Source organism: Prionailurus viverrinus, chromosome B2 (genome assembly GCF_022837055.1).
Source record: "Prionailurus viverrinus isolate Anna chromosome B2, UM_Priviv_1.0, whole genome shotgun sequence".
NCBI lineage: Eukaryota > Metazoa > Chordata > Mammalia > Carnivora > Felidae > Prionailurus > Prionailurus viverrinus.
The window spans coordinates 42235247-42250646 of NC_062565.1; the positions used below are offsets into that span (position 1 = coordinate 42235247).

The following is a 15400-nucleotide window of genomic DNA, read 5'->3' on the forward strand; positions in this document are numbered from 1 at the left end:
AGTCCTTAGTTAAAATGGTTCCATACAGGGGCACCAGGGTGGCTTAGCTGGTTAAGTGTCTGACTTCAGCTCAGGTCATGATCTTGTGGTTTGTGAGTTCCAGCCCCACATCGGACTTTGTGCTGACACCTCAGATTCTGTGTCTCCCTCTCTCTCTGCCCCACCCCTGCTCTTACTCTGTTTCTCTCTCTCTCAAAAATAAACATTGAAAAAATAGTTTGTCCATTACAAAAAAAAAAAAAATGTTTCCATACAGAAAACAATAGACTCAGGCTATTTTATAGGTGAGTTCATCAAAATTTTAAATAAATAGACTAATTCTGTTTAATATTACTGAGTCTGTTAATTAATTAAACATGTAAACACAGGGAATTTTTAATTTTTTAAAAAATGTTTAAGTGTTTATTTATTTTGAGAGAGAGCAAGGGAATGCAAGCAAGGGGAAGGGCAGAGAAGGAGAAGAGAGAATCCCAAGCAGGCTCCATACTGTCAGCACAGAGCCCGAGCGGGGCTCAGTCCCACAAACCCGTGAGATCATGACCTGAGCCCATATCAAGAGTCAGACGCTTAACCGACTGAGCCACCCAGGCACCACCCCATAGGGAATTTTCTTAAAGTTTATTTATTTATTTTGAGAGAGAGAGCAGGGGAGAGTCAGAGAGAGATTGGAACCCCAAGCAGAATCCACACTGCCGGCGTGTGTGCTCAGGGTGGGTCTTGAACCCACGAACTGCAAGACCATGAGCTAAGATCAAGAATCAGACACCCAACCAACCGAGCCACCCAGGCACCCCGTGCAAAGGGAATTTTTTAAAACAATAGTCTCAATAGATGCAGGAAAATAATTCAGATACTTGTTCCAATTAAAAGTTGTAACAACTTAGGAATAGAAAGAATATTGTGCTCAATGGTGAAACATTAAAAGCATTCCTTTCCTGATCAGAAATGAGATAGGGATGCCCAGAATCACTGTTTCCACTCATCATTGTCTTGCAGGTTTTAGCTGGTGCAGTATAACAAGAAATAAGAGATACAAGGATTAGAAAGGGAGATTCCAAACTGTCATTGTTCTCAGATGATAGATAGGGTTGTACTTAAAAAACAAAAAACAAGGGCGCCTGGGTGGCTCAGTCGGTTAACATTCTGGCTCTTGGTTTCTGCTCAGGTCATGATCTCACGGGTCGTGAGTTCAAGCCCCATGTCGGGTTCTGTGCTGACAGTGCAGAGCCTGCTTGGTGTTCTCTCTCTCTCTCTCTCTCTCTCTCTCTCTGTCCCTCCCCCCTCTCAAAATGAATAAATAAATAAATAAAAAAAACCCAGACAAATTAAGAATTAATAAGGTAGTTTACCAAGTTGTAGGACCAGTAAACAAAAGTCAATTGCTTTTCAAACTCTTCAGGAAACAAAATGAAGGAAATTTTCCATTGCCATTGCATCAAAAACAAAAAAAAACCAAACAAAAAGCATAGTACTAACAATCAAGTGGGTGAGAGTTGTGAGGTTTCTCATGTCCCAACAGGATGTGGAAACTGAGGCAAAGAGGTGGGGCCCAGGCTGGTCATGCAGACTGGCTCAATTGTCCCACATCTCTAAACATCAGGTCCATTGGCCTGTGAGGATGTCAGTTTAGGGTATTCCCCACTCCCCCCCACCCCCGCCGGAGTTCAGAGATTATAAGCGTCATGGAACTGGGAAGAACCAGAACTGACAGGACACATCTGGCAGCCACTGACTTCCGGAAGCCAGTTTGTTCTGGGAGTTAAGGATCCAGAGCTACCCCTCACTGGTATACAACCTCTGATGTCCCGATGCTTTTGGTTGCTTGATTCATCTACTGCCTCTTAGCTCCCCTCACTGGCCTCCCTGATCCCCCTGAAAGGCCAGTGGCACAGCCTAATTGGGAGAATTCCTATTCTGAGCAGCAGCTAAGTCTCTGTGCATCCTCCAAGACCCCACTTCGCTTTAGCTAGATTAGGGGTCTGTAAGTCTCCTCCGTAAAAGGTAAGAGAGTAAATATTTTAGACTTCGCATGCTCTATGGTCTCTGCCACACCATCAACTCTGCCACTGCGGCATAAAAGCAGCCAAAGACAACATGCAAACAAGGGTGGCTATGTTTCAGTAAAACTTTATGAACACACATCCGAATTTCACGTACTTTTCACAGGCCAAAACAGTATCTTTCTGTTGATTTTTCCCACAATTAAAAAAATGTAAAAACCATTCTCACCCATAAGCCATCTAAAAGCAAGCAACAGGCCCACCAGCTGCAGGCTACAGCTGGTCAACTCTTGCTTCAACTGGCTACCCTCCAACGACAGAAGGTTGGGCTGGGTCTTTGAGGCCTGGTCAGGAATAAAGGGTATCTTGGAAGCAATAGGCATTGCAAGTGCTCCCGGGAATAGGACTCCGGAGATCTAGAAGATTTTAAGCTTTGACAGCCTCCATGGCTTCCTCCAGTCTAAGTTAAGGTCAGAGCATCTTAACATGGCATTCGTGGCCCTCTGTGACCTGAACCCTGCCTGCAGGGCTACTTTTAGCTCTTCTGCCTCCTTCAGGGGCTCCTAGGCTATGGTCCTTCTGTCAGGGCTGTGCCTTTCCATGCTTTTCCCTCTTCCGGGAATAGACCTGTGTCATGGGCTGACTAGCCTTGGCCCTAAGCCTGCCCCTTCCCCAGGATGAGGTGCCTGCCACAGCGCCCTGTGGACTGAAACCTCCGTCTTGTTTATGCATTTTTGCATCCCCAGGCACTCCCTGTGGGAGCTTAAGTTAGTGTCAGTGAGTAGGAGAAGGCTTCCAGAAGAGAAGCCTTCCAGAAATTCTGTGCTAGTGCAAGACTTGAGATCTTCCCATTAGGAGACCCGCGAGGCGTCTCTGGTCCTAATACTGATCAGCACGTGATTTCTGCTCTGCTTTGGACTTGGGTCCTGGGAGGGGAGACAGCATCCCCACTCCATTCCTGGAGCAGGGAGCAAGGGTTGTTGCAACAAAGGCTCTGAGCTCACTGTCCTCATTGAAGCCTTGCTTCCCCAGTTCACAGAATGTGGAGACTCGCTTTTACCTCTTCACAGGATGGTGAAATGGTGTGAATGCTTTTTGTCAACTAGGGAGATGTTTCATTAGCTAGAGCCCTTCTGCCCAGAGGAAAAGAAGGTATATTGAGGGAGGACACTCTTGGTTTGAGATTTAGATCAGGAACAGAGAATCCTGGGGCATTTCTGGGAGCAGCACCCACACCCCTTCCCAAACCCATTAACTTCTCCCAGCCACCGGCTTCTCACACACCACAAGGAAGGAAAGAAGAGCAAGGAAAAATACAATTGGGGTGGTGCTAAGCCTGGTGGCAAGGATGAGGAAAGCAAGGACCCTTTATTCTTCGGAATTCAACACATAAAGAAAATACAAAGGAAGGAAGATGGGGCACCAGGGCTGACGAGGGAGGGCTGTGGGGCTGGGGGTGGGGGTGAGGTAGGGGAGGAACCCCTCCCCAGCATTCCAGTGGCGGACACAGTGGGCCAAGAAAGCAGTTGATGGACACCTACAATGTCACAGAGCAGGAAGTGGCCATTCTCTTCCGGAGGGGCTGTGGGCCCAACAGGATTCCAAGATGAGGCCTTGGATAGACAAGGACAGCTTTCCATCTGAAGGGCACACAAAAGGGGTAGAGCCAAGCGAAGTATGGCGTCCCACAGCTCCCTGGGCAGTCTAACGGCTTGGGAGCTCCGGCGCCACATCTGAAGAGGAACAATTTCTGGCAGCCTTCAACGGGCTGCTCTCTGGGAAGCGTCTTCAAGCGCCCTCCAGGAGCCCCTGCCACCCTGCAGGGGTCCCTGGAGACCCTCTGCTCCTCCCGTCTGGCAGCTGCAGGAGCGAAGAGGGCCAAAAACGAAACCAGATTGAGAAAACAGCTCGATATGCTCACGCTGGGGAGACGCATGTCTCTGTGTTCTACACACGTGGGCGACTGCAGGAGTTGGGGAGGGTCCCCCCGGTGGCCAAGTCGTCCCCAGTCTCCGCTCGCTGAAGGCGCGTCAGCACAGCCGCCCCAACAGCCCTGTGCTATGTGCTTGATGGGGAAGGGATTGGGGGAAGGTCAATCACTCCCTTTTTGCTCCATCCCACTCCCGAGGGAGTGCCGAGCTAGCTGGGCCTGGCAGGTGGATAATAGGGTCCCGCCAGCGGCTTTAGACGGTAAATAGGCTTGGGACAGCCCACCCCCTGCTCCCCGGGGACCCCGGCCGATTCCTAGGGGGTAACACAAGCAGCTGCAGAGACAGGACCAGGCCGCAGAGGGCGGGGCGGAGCCTGGAGGAAAGGGGCGGGGTGGGGGCGGTACCGCCAAGGCGGGTCTGGAAACTGCTGGAAGTAGTCGCAGTACCGCCGTCGTCGCTCCTTCCGCCGGGCGCGGGCAAAGAGTCCCACTGCTAGCCCGAGCCGGCGCCCTTCCCCCCCACCAAGAGCCACGCCCCGCTGCAAAGCGCTGGCTCTTTCTCCTCCCCGAGGGAGGACCGGGCTCCCGGGGCTGCGTGAAGTTAGATCTCGAATTGTGCACTGTCCCTAAGGAAAACCCTTTTCCCTTATTGGGCTGTAGGCATGTGTAGGGCAGTTTCTAGCAAGGAAGTGGAACCTGGGAGTCGAGGTCGGAGTGGTTGGCCTTTCTATCCACCTTTTTTGGTGTTCCTCTTGGCCAGGACACTTATGTGTGGAGGCGCCTGTATTAGAGGTTTATAGGGAGGTCAGTGGGATCCTTGCCACTAGATCCCTCGTTTATGTCATGTGAGCATTCTCAATCTCTAGTTCTTGGACGGTGGTCGAGCCTTGGCAGTGCGGAGATGCGGCCACGAAAAGCGGTACTTGCGCGTGCTCTCAGGGCGGAGACTGAGACCGGTTGCTTCCGCCCTTCCCCGCCCCCTCCCCTATTTTGGACCATGACGTCAAGGTGGGCGGGCAGCGGCAGGTGCCGGGCTGACCCGCATCCTCCTTTAAGGCGGAGGGATTCGGGGACGGGCAGCTGGTCTGTGCTTCGCCGTATATAGGGCCACTGGGGGCGAACAGCCGCTCTCTTGAGTCACCCCCGCGCAGCCTTGTTGCGGATTTTGAGCCGGACTTAGTCCCTGCTCACCGTGGTCTGTCGTGCTTACAGCTCTTCTCCTTGAAGGTAAGGTCATTGGTTTTTTTCAGGTGTTTCTGATTGGATTGCCCTTACGTGTTGCTTTCGTCCATCGTTTCCTTTTCAAAGCCTAGATTTTGTCGTGTTGGAGCGGTCTTGGGATAGATAGGTCAACTCGGAATTTTTGGGGGGTGTGGATGGGACAGGGCTCTCGAGAGTTGGGCTAGTTTTTTCGTCCGTGCTTTGGTGCGGGGTTTTCCCTCAGACGGCAACTAGCCGTGGGGGGAGGTGGGCCGCGGCGTGGGCTTGGGGTAGTGGGCAGCTGCACGTGGTGTCCGCGCCGGCCCGGGACGCTGCCATGTTTGCCCCTCCACTTCCGGACGCGGCTACGGGGCGCCGGAGGGTCCCCAAGGGTGGTGGGTGTGCGCGCTGGACGTGACTCAGCACAGCCTGGTGCTGGCCTGGCTTTGCCATCTCTTCCGTGGGACGCATTTTTCCAGGGCTTTCTGTTCCTTTATGTGAGGTTCTTCGGCAAGGAACGATTATGGCTGGCTCTGGCCTGCCGTTCTTTCTTTCCAGAGCTTTTCTGCAGTCCCGGTGAGGGGGAGGGGAGAGGAGGGGGCAGGCTCTGGAAGATTCATGGGCCCTTTCCTCCCCCGCCCCTCCCAGAGAGCTGAGATTGTTCTGGAAGCTTCTGGAGCCCAGCGCCCCGCCCTGGTGCCCGGATGCTGGGGCGAAGGGAGGCTGCGCGGTGGCGCCCCCTCCTCGCGTGGCCCTGGCCAACGCATGTCCGGCAGTGACGAGGGTCTGCCCAGCCGTCTACGGCCACCATCTTAGTTGTGTTTGGTTTCGTTCTATATTGTAGCCACATGTGTTGAGGGGTGCTTTATCCGTTCTTTGTCTGAGCCTCTTGGGCGGGTATTCACCGGTCTCTCGGGTTATCTTCTATCCTGTGAGGCAGCAATCCCACGTGAGCTTTTGATGTGGGAGATTCTCGATTGAAGAGAGCCAATTCCGGATTACTGGCCATTTAACATAAAATCGCTCATCTTGGGCTATTGGATTTTGTAACAAAAAAGGTGGTGGAAACGTAGTAGGTGGTTTTCTCCTTCACCTGAGTTTGGATTACCTGGAGTTGTTATTCCTATTCCTGGGATGGGCCCAGTATCTGTATTTTGAACAGCCTACCAGGTGATGCTGAGGTTTTGGGTCCCACGGATCAGTTAAGAGCAGTTTGGTTTCAAAATACCTTTTCAAAAAGCTTGACCTTGTGTATTGTGTTGAAGCAGCTTTTTATTTTTCTTTCTAAGTTGGATTCCCACTAAGAGAAGTCTTGAAAAGGCGCTACGGTTTTTGAGGAATATGTTCATTACCTGGATTAAAACAGCTTGGACTAAGTCTCTTTGAGTCTTCCGCTGTGACCAGGGTGAACTTGAAGTGTTAAATGTGGAGCCATCCGGTTCTTTTCTAATTCTTGATTATTCTCATTTTAGATGCCTGAGGAAGTGCACCATGGAGAGGAGGAGGTGGAGACATTTGCCTTCCAGGCAGAAATTGCCCAACTCATGTCCCTCATCATCAATACCTTTTATTCCAACAAGGAAATTTTCCTTCGGGAGTTGATCAGTAACGCTTCTGATGTGAGTGCTGTGGGCAGCTTCATTTGTGGTTTTTGTTTTCAGCACTCGGAAAAGAGAGAAAGGCGGTTTGGTATTTTGTGGGGCTGCTATTCTAAAAACGTTGATGTGGATAGATGGGCTATTGTAACTGTAAATGGTTCTTTTTGTGTTCTAAGTTTTATTTTGAGAGTGAGGGAGGGGCAGAGAGAGGGAGAATCCCGAGCAGGCTCTGAGCGGTCAACATGGAGCCCAACACACGGGGCTTGAACCCACAAACTGAGATCATGACCTGAGCCAAAATCAAGAGTCCGGTGCCCCACCTGTATGTGGCTCTTACACGCCAAGTTTGGGAGTGGGTAATCAAAATTGATGCTACTTGGGAATAAAAAGTAGTTTCCTTTCGGACGAAGAGCTGGGCTTTTAGGAAGCAGAATTGTAAAAATGAGATTTGTGTTTTCAGGCCTTGGACAAGATTCGGTATGAGAGCCTGACAGACCCTTCCAAGTTGGACAGCGGTAAAGAGCTCAAAATTGACATCATCCCCAACCCCCAGGAACGCACTCTGACTCTAGTGGACACAGGCATTGGCATGACCAAAGCCGATCTCATAAATAATTTGGGGACCATTGCCAAGTCGGGCACTAAAGCATTCATGGAGGCTCTCCAGGTATGTGGTATTTCAGCTAGGTGCACGCCATCCATTTTTGTGGATGTTTGGTTTGCTATTTTGTTTTAAACTTGTTTGTAAAATTTTCTGGCAGGCTGGTGCAGACATTTCCATGATTGGACAATTTGGTGTTGGCTTTTATTCTGCTTATCTGGTGGCAGAGAAAGTGGTTGTGATCACAAAGCACAACGATGATGAGCAGTATGCCTGGGAGTCTTCTGCTGGGGGCTCCTTCACTGTACGTGCAGACCATGGTAAGACGGCTTTCCTATTAGGTTGTCTGGGTTAGAATTCTGGGGAAACCTGTAATGGAGATCTTGAGGGTGTTACCTGTGGAGTCGTTGATGACAGGTCTGCATTTAGCTTCATTTTTTATACTCTGTGATTAACTCCTAGGTGAGCCCATTGGCCGGGGCACCAAAGTGATCCTCCATCTTAAAGAAGACCAGACAGAATATTTAGAGGAGAGACGTGTCAAAGAAGTGGTGAAGAAGCACTCACAGTTCATAGGCTATCCCATCACTCTTTATGTGAGTATGGATTGGTACTCCTCACGTGTATGTCTGCTCTTTCGGAGAGTTCCAAGGTCCCCGGTTTTGGTTTCTGAAGTCTGGAGCTACTGTCTTTTGTACTTTCAGCTGGAGAAGGAACGAGAGAAAGAAATCAGTGATGATGAGGCAGAGGAGGAGAAAGGTGAGAAAGAAGAGGAAGATAAAGATGATGAGGAGAAACCCAAGATTGAAGATGTGGGCTCAGATGAGGAGGATGATAGTGGGAAGGACAAGAAGAAGAAAACAAAGAAGATTAAGGAGAAGTACATTGATCAGGAAGAACTGAACAAGACCAAACCCATTTGGACCAGAAACCCTGACGACATCACCCAGGAGGAATATGGAGAGTTTTACAAGAGCCTTACGAATGACTGGGAAGACCACTTGGCAGTCAAGGTGAGAAGCCTTGCATGTTGATTGAATAGGAAGAGCAGGCAGAACGGGGTTGCTGGTAGTAGACCATGGAACTTGCCCATCTGTTTGGTGGTGGGAACTGAATGCCATGGATCCATGTCCTTTCACTTGTTGATGATCTTTTAGGGTAAAGAAAGGACATCTCCGTGACATCACTTTGTCTCTGTGGCAGGTTCCTGATAGGACTGTTAACTCATTAATCCCAGGATTATACATAGCAGTACCATTGTGGATTAGTTTGGGGCATAGGAGTTTAATTTTTTCAAAAGAGGTCCTATGATGTCTGTTCTGTCATCAGTGCTTAGGGAAGAACTCTGTTTCAGACAATTCAATGAATGATGTGATGTTGGGATTTAAAGGTGTATCTTGAAATACACTACTGGCTTGCTTTGAATTTCTTTCAGCACTTCTCTGTGGAAGGTCAGCTGGAATTCAGGGCATTGCTGTTCATCCCCCGTCGGGCTCCTTTTGACCTTTTTGAGAACAAGAAGAAAAAGAACAACATTAAGCTCTATGTCCGCCGTGTGTTTATCATGGACAGCTGTGATGAGTTGATACCGGAGTATCTCAGTGAGTGTCCTTTTGGCCGAATGTAGTTGGTTGGGTAAAGTCCTATATTGCTCTCAGGAAACGGAGGTTTTGTCTTTTTTTTTTTTGAAATCAGGTTCAGTGAGAAAGTGGATCCTGTTGAACTTAGATGACCCTGTCTACGTTAACTCCCATTTTCTCCCTGACTGCAGATTTCATCCGTGGTGTGGTGGACTCTGAGGACTTGCCCCTAAACATCTCCCGAGAAATGCTCCAGCAGAGCAAAATCTTGAAGGTCATTCGCAAAAACATCGTAAAGAAGTGCCTTGAGCTCTTCTCTGAACTGGCAGAAGACAAGGAGAACTATAAGAAATTCTATGAGGCATTCTCTAAAAACCTGAAGGTACGGAAGCAGCAAATGCTTACTTAAGATGGATGGGTTTTTTCATTCACCTAGAGAGTAACAGATTATTTACAAGTAAGATCGTTTTCTTTCCACCTTTGAAGCTTGGAATCCATGAGGACTCCACTAATCGGCGCCGTCTTTCTGAGCTGCTGCGTTATCACACCTCCCAGTCTGGAGATGAGATGACTTCTCTTTCGGAGTATGTCTCTCGCATGAAGGAGACCCAGAAGTCCATCTATTACATCACTGGTATGTTGGAGCCTGGGTCTGATCAAAGCCTCATGAGGGTATAAGGAAATAGGGAGGACATTTGGGAATGCCTGGGAACTGGTAGGTGGCATTCTGATCCCTGAGTCTCTCTCAACCCTGCAGGCGAGAGCAAAGAGCAGGTTGCCAACTCCGCTTTTGTGGAGCGGGTGCGGAAGCGGGGCTTCGAGGTAGTGTATATGACTGAGCCTATCGATGAGTACTGCGTGCAGCAGCTCAAGGAGTTTGATGGGAAGAGTCTCGTCTCCGTTACCAAGGAGGGCCTGGAGCTACCTGAGGATGAAGAGGAGAAAAAGAAAATGGAAGAGAGCAAGGCCAAGTTTGAGAACCTCTGCAAACTTATGAAAGAAATACTGGATAAGAAGGTTGAGAAGGTAAGCAGTTCTGGGACTAGGATGTAGTTTGTAAATGCTTTAGAGCTGTTTCCCTCAGAATCTTGTGGTGCTACACAATTAGTTTTAGGTCGTCTAATTTGTGCAGAGTTTCTTTCCCCTTGCGCTGCTTTTACCAGCAGGTTTAAGGTTGGTATTTTTATAAATATTTGGGAACGATGAAGTGTTTCTTCTGAGAATAGAGCTTAACATACCATCATCTTAGCTTGGAAATGGTAATCAGATTTAACGTAAACATAAGTTTTTGTCATTATCCACAGGTGACCATCTCAAACAGGCTAGTGTCTTCACCCTGCTGCATTGTGACGAGCACCTACGGCTGGACGGCCAACATGGAGCGGATCATGAAAGCCCAGGCACTTCGGGACAACTCTACAATGGGTTATATGATGGCCAAAAAGCACCTGGAGATTAATCCTGACCACCCCATTGTGGAGACACTACGGCAGAAGGCAGAGGCGGACAAGAATGACAAGGCTGTCAAGGACCTGGTGGTGCTCCTGTTTGAAACTGCACTGCTCTCTTCTGGCTTCTCACTGGAGGATCCCCAGACCCACTCCAACCGAATTTACCGCATGATCAAGCTAGGCCTGGGTGAGTATCTTTGTTACACCAGAGTGTGGCTAGGAGTTGGGTAAACTAGTCTCCGAGGGACAGATTTGACTTAATGGTATTCGGATTGACATTCACGTGGCGTTCTTTCCTACTTAACAGGTATTGACGAAGACGAAGTAACTGCAGAGGAACCCAGTGCTGCTGTTCCTGATGAGATCCCTCCCCTTGAGGGTGATGAGGATGCGTCCCGCATGGAAGAAGTAGATTAGTTTCTACCTGCAGACCTGTGCCCTCTGTATAGTGTCCCCATGGCTTCCCAGCAGCCCTGAGTGGCCTCAGTTCACCTGGTTCCTTCTGCTGATGTCTAGTGTTTTGTTTTTTTTCCCCCTCCTGTCTTTGTCTGAGGCAGGATACAAGGGCCTCAGGCCTATCCCTTCCTATATTTGACGAGGGGGTTGGATGTGTACTGTGGTTTTTTGTTTATTTTGTTCTGAAGTTAAAGTATGCAAAATAAAGAAAATACAGTTTTATACAGTTCTGCTTTCCCTTGTAAAGTGGATCTGGTGCCTTTTGAGTTTCCTTTGCTTTCCTATTCCAAGTTGTACCTGGTTTCATCCTGGTAATCGGTTACTCTGGTACATTGAAAGCTAAAGTCACTTGTAACCATCTAGCAGTTCTGAAGTCCCCCAACATTGACTCTAAAGGGTGGCCACAAACCAGCATGTAATACTCTGTCCCCTTCCTAAAGCACATACTTCAGTCAATGAAAACACGGGACTCGAGACCATTGCAGCAATTTAATTTAATAAAATAAAATTAGAGCAAAAAGTTAACATTTCCAAAGTACCAAAACCTGCAATGGGCTCTTGGAGCAGAGCCTGGGGATCCAGGAGCAGAGGGTGGTGGTGCTGGGTAGGGCCCTCCTGTCCTCCTCCCCCAGCACAGCACCGTCTTTCAGGGACTCCCGGGAAAGCAGCACTTGGAGCCTACAACACTTGTGCTTTTCTCACCAGAGTAAGTTCCATAGGTCTCTGGGAGGGAGTCTGCACGGGTGGGCCATTCAAGGGAGGGGACAAGCACAGGTGTGTTGGTGGCAGAGCCCACAGGGCAAGACTTCAGGGAATTTGGAGAGCGGCTTTAGAAGGTGCTTCTGCCTTCTCGGCAAGCCCCTCCCACCCACTGAGGAAGGTCCTCTACCTTGGGGCTCAGAAGAATCCCTACTGGAGGACGGGTGACTTAAGGCAAAGGGGAAGGCTGACTCCTGGACTCAACCCCAACCTGCAGAGCTGGTTTGTGATACTAAAAGCCTGCATTCTGACCTTGAGCCAGCCACCTCAAAAGTTACAGTAGGAGAGGAAAACTGGTATGGTGAGGTTCTTGTTGGACTTCGTCTCTCAGGCCCCTCAAACTTTCTGCACAGGGGACTCGACAGGCACAGCCTTCTTACCCCGTTGCTTTAGTCGGCCCCGGGCATAGACTCTGAGGAGGAGGGCAGCAAAGACCACAGCCACCCCCAGACCCCCCACCACAGTGACTGTGTGGCCGTAGAGGAGGCAGGAGAGGAGGATGGCGAAGGCCTGGCGGAGGGTCATGATGATGGTGAAGACGGCGGCCCCGAACTGCCCAATGGTGTAGAAGATGAAGAGCTGGCCGCATGCAGAGCAGACTGAGAGCAGAAGGGCATGCGCAGCAAATTCACTGTGTCGCCCCATGAAGCGGGTCCCCTCCAGGAGGGCCCCCTGCTCTAGCAGGGAGCCCACCGTGAAGAGGCAGGAGAAGAAATTGACCCCAAACATCATCTGCACCGAAGACATCTTATAGGCAAACAGGGCATCCTGCCAGTTCGAGGTGAAGCTGTCAAAGGCGATGTAGCCTGCCAGCAGGATGAGGCCGGACAGGGTGGTGGCCGGGGAGCTGCGGGGCTCCGGTCCGCTGGACAGCAGGAACATGCTGACCCCGATGGAGATGAGGCCGGCCGTCAGGTATTCCCAGTGTTCGTAGCTGCGCCGAGACACCAACTTTCCCATCAGCATGACCGGGATCACCTTAGAGGCCTTGGCCAGCACCTGGGTGGGAAAGCTGACGAACTTGAGAGCTTCGTACTGACACCAGCTGCTGAGCACGTTTGACAGGCTGGCAAAGGAGTACCGGTACATGGGTGCCCCGTGCCGGGGCTGCTTACAGAGGATGCAGCAGAGGCCAGCCACCAGCAGGGCCAGCACCCGGTTCATCAGCACCAGGAACTGGGAGTCCGTGAAGCGCTCACCTGGCGAGGTGGCAGTAGCCCCATAGCTGCGGGTCATCACTCTCTCCTGCAGCACTCCCCAAGTCAGGTAGGACACCTGGAGGGAGGGGCGGGGAGGAACGAGGACCGAGAAGGTAAGAGGAGGAGAAGGTGGCCCGAAAGATTTCGACCTCCCTCTTCCTCAGAAAAGGTCTAGGTGATTCAAAGGACAGCATACGTATGTTGGTCCCTCTGTAATAACCAGAAGTTTCCTCTCCCCTCCAAAGCCTGGATTCACCTCGGAAGGATCGAGTGTGTGTGAAACAATGACAGAGGCTTTAGGCATGCCCAGACCCTGTCTGCCCCACCGGAGGGTACATTAAAGCAGACTCCATCCCATGTATCCTCCTGTCTATCCTCAGTGGATTCGGGGAGTAAGACTGGACACCTGTGCGGCACGTGTAGGACTAGTAGTGCCCGCTCCAAAGTGCCAAGAACTCCGTATCTTCGCTCCCTGTCACATGCAGTAGTGGGGGGAGGGCTGCGTGGCTTCCCCAAAATTTGATCAGTGGGTTAGCAGTATAGGAGACATCACTGCAGGGGGAAGGGTAGTAACGGCACAGGAGAAATCACACAAGAGGGCAAGAGGAAGGGGGAAGGACAAGACAGTGGTTATCCCGACCACCTCTAAGATGGTGGTACCATGCGCCCCCTGGAAGAGGGGGCCATGTTAACACAGCCAGCAAACCGCGGGGGGCTGGCAGGGTGAAAACTTCGGTTCCGCACCGTACCTGTCCTGGGGCCCAACCCAGGAAGAGAGGCAGAGCCTGCCTACCTACCTGGAGCCCCGCGGCACAGAAGAGCAGCTTCAGGGCCTGCCAAGTGGGAGTGGTCTCTGCCGGCTCCGTCCGGGAAGCCAGAGGAACCTCGTCAGAGGCCTTGGGCTCATGGCCAAACACACAAGTTTTCACCAGGGGAAAGCAGAGACCCCTGCCTAAAAAACAGGCACACAAGGTCAAGAGCCAGTATTCTCCCCAGCACCTCCTCTTGCCCAGAGCAGCCAGCGGCCCTGCTGTCAGGCCTGCGGGCATCCCTCCCTCCCTTCCCAAGCCACATCCCAATCTGGACTGCTGGTCAGCACTCGTAACAGGGACCTGGCACGCTTCCCTACCCTTTCGGCACACACACCTGTCTCCAGGTAGTTCTTCCGCTTGAAGTACTGCACCAGCAGGTAGCCAGGTACCATAAAGCTGGCATAGCCAGCAGCATTCACCAAAAAGCGGAAAAACCACAGCTGCGTCCATGACTCTGGAGGGGCTTCGGGGGTCTCCCCACCTGCCCCCAGGGAGGGGAGCGCAGCCAGCACCACCACTGCCCACCACCTGCGGGGACAGCGGACGTAAGGATTAGGGTGCCGTTCCTCATCCACTCGGCCCTCCAGAGGGGACTACACTGGAGAAGGGCCCGGAGTCTCCCCGCCCCCCTCAGCTGCAGCCCAGCCCGGACAAAGGGCCTCTCTCTCTCCTGGGGGGGCCGGCGCGGGCCAGGCGGGGCTCCCTCCCTCCTCGGGGGCGGACCCGCCCCTCTGGCCACACAGGTTCCCTCTGTTCCCTCCAGCGCTGGCCGGCCGTTCGGGCTACAGGCGGCGCCCCCTCCTCCCACCCCGCCCTCCAGGATCCCGGAGCGCCAGGGTTCCCAACTCCTCCGCCCGACACTCCCGGACCCTCGCAAGGAGGACAAGTCCAGTCCACGCCGCGCCCCCCCCCCCCTCCCCGCCGGCCCCGGGCTCCGCTATGCGGGCCTGCCGCCGGGCAGCTGGGACCCCACCCGGCCCCTCCGTGCCCAGCAGCGGCAGTCACGTGGCCCGGGGGCTCGGTCACGTGGGCCCGCCGCTCCCCCAGCCCCCCCACCTGGCGTCCATGGTCCGGGCCGCGTGGGGCGGAGGGGGGCCGGGGAATGCGGTCCCCGGGCCGCGCGCTCCCTCCGCTCCCGCTGCCGCCTCCAGGAGCGGCCGGCGAGCGAGCGGCTAGCGGAAGTGCCGCGCTCTTCCCGCCTCCCTCCCCGCGGCCGCCCCTCCGCCCCCAGCCGCGACCAGGCAGCGCCCCGGGCCGCCGGCGGGCCACAGCGCCCCCGCGCGGCCCGGAGGGAGACGCGGCCCGGTATCCGGGAGCTGGACCGCCCAGGGCGGGGAGCCCCCAGGCCGTACACCCGCACCCCGCTTCGTCATCGCCCTAAGTCCACACAACCAACCCGGGAGGTAGTGGTGCTCCCGCCCTCTTGGGACAGGGACATTGACGTTGTGCGTCCCAAGCACTTCCTCTTGCGCCACCCCTTCCCCGTTTTCTGACGGGAAGATACCTCCTTCCTTTCCCCAATGGGCTGCAGTTCTGTCCCAACTCCCCAAGACCTTCAGGCTCGGCATGACCTGGCCTGTCTACCTCGCCCACTCACCCACCCTCTGCAGAGTCCCACTGGCCTGCTCTCCGTTCCTCTAATTCACCAAAGGCCTTCGCCTGAACGCTCTCCCTACATCCCTTACTCGTCCTCGTGTCTAGGTGGAGATGACAGGCCTCACAGACCTCCCCTGACCGCCCAAAGTGTGGCCCTCCACCAACGCGTGTTCTCCACCCCACTCTTTTTTTTCCCCCCTCACAGAATCCTCTGCAGC

General features: G+C 52.6%; 2 protein-coding genes across 5 annotated transcripts; one reads left to right on the forward strand and one right to left on the reverse strand.

Moving 5' to 3' along the window:
* Positions 1 to 5000: 5000 nt before the first annotated feature.
* HSP90AB1 (heat shock protein 90 alpha family class B member 1) lies at positions 5001 to 11042 on the forward strand. Of its 2 annotated transcripts, none has more exons than XM_047859958.1 (12): positions 5001 to 5157; positions 6603 to 6749; positions 7189 to 7395; positions 7490 to 7649; positions 7792 to 7925; positions 8034 to 8342; positions 8765 to 8930; positions 9101 to 9291; positions 9396 to 9543; positions 9667 to 9935; positions 10214 to 10547; positions 10668 to 11042. In XM_047859958.1, the coding sequence occupies exons 2-12, from the start codon at positions 6603 to 6605 to the stop codon at positions 10775 to 10777; spliced, it is 2175 nt and encodes a 724-aa protein (XP_047715914.1). In that variant the 5' UTR covers positions 5001 to 5157; the 3' UTR covers positions 10778 to 11042. The 2 variants fall into 2 exon arrangements, with proteins under 2 accessions (XP_047715914.1, XP_047715915.1); XM_047859959.1 differs by lacking the exon at positions 5001 to 5157 and adding an exon at positions 5928 to 5945.
* A 253-nt stretch (positions 11043 to 11295) lies between these two features.
* On the reverse strand, positions 11296 to 14776 carry SLC35B2 (solute carrier family 35 member B2). 3 transcript variants are annotated; one of them, XM_047859960.1, is made up of 4 exons: positions 14643 to 14776; positions 13921 to 14114; positions 13572 to 13726; positions 11296 to 12850 (listed from the first exon to the last, which is right to left on the reverse strand). In XM_047859960.1, exons 1-4 carry the CDS (start codon positions 14651 to 14653, stop codon positions 11912 to 11914), a joined length of 1299 nt encoding a protein of 432 aa, XP_047715916.1. In that variant the 5' UTR covers positions 14654 to 14776; the 3' UTR covers positions 11296 to 11911. The 3 variants fall into 3 exon arrangements, with proteins under 3 accessions (XP_047715916.1, XP_047715918.1, XP_047715919.1); XM_047859962.1 differs by lacking the exon at positions 13921 to 14114 and having other exon boundaries at positions 14643 to 14764; XM_047859963.1 differs by lacking the exons at positions 13572 to 13726; positions 14643 to 14776 and having other exon boundaries at positions 13921 to 14001.
* Positions 14777 to 15400: the final 624 nt, after the last annotated feature.

Coding starts and splice junctions, on each gene's coding strand:
- HSP90AB1 (XM_047859958.1), top strand. CDS start 6,603: ATGCCTGAGGAAGTGCACCATGGAGAGGAGGAGGTGGAGACATTTGCC. Junction 8,931..9,100: donor GTTGATACCGGAGTATCTCA/GTGAGTGTCCTT, acceptor CCCTGACTGCAG/ATTTCATCCGTGGTGTGGTG. Junction 10,548..10,667: donor CATGATCAAGCTAGGCCTGG/GTGAGTATCTTT, acceptor CCTACTTAACAG/GTATTGACGAAGACGAAGTA.
- SLC35B2 (XM_047859960.1), bottom strand. Junction 13,727..13,920: donor GAAGAACTACCTGGAGACAG/GTGTGTGTGCCG, acceptor CCTGTTTTTTAG/GCAGGGGTCTCTGCTTTCCC. Junction 12,851..13,571: donor TCTGTGCCGCGGGGCTCCAG/GTAGGTAGGCAG, acceptor CCCTCCCTCCAG/GTGTCCTACCTGACTTGGGG.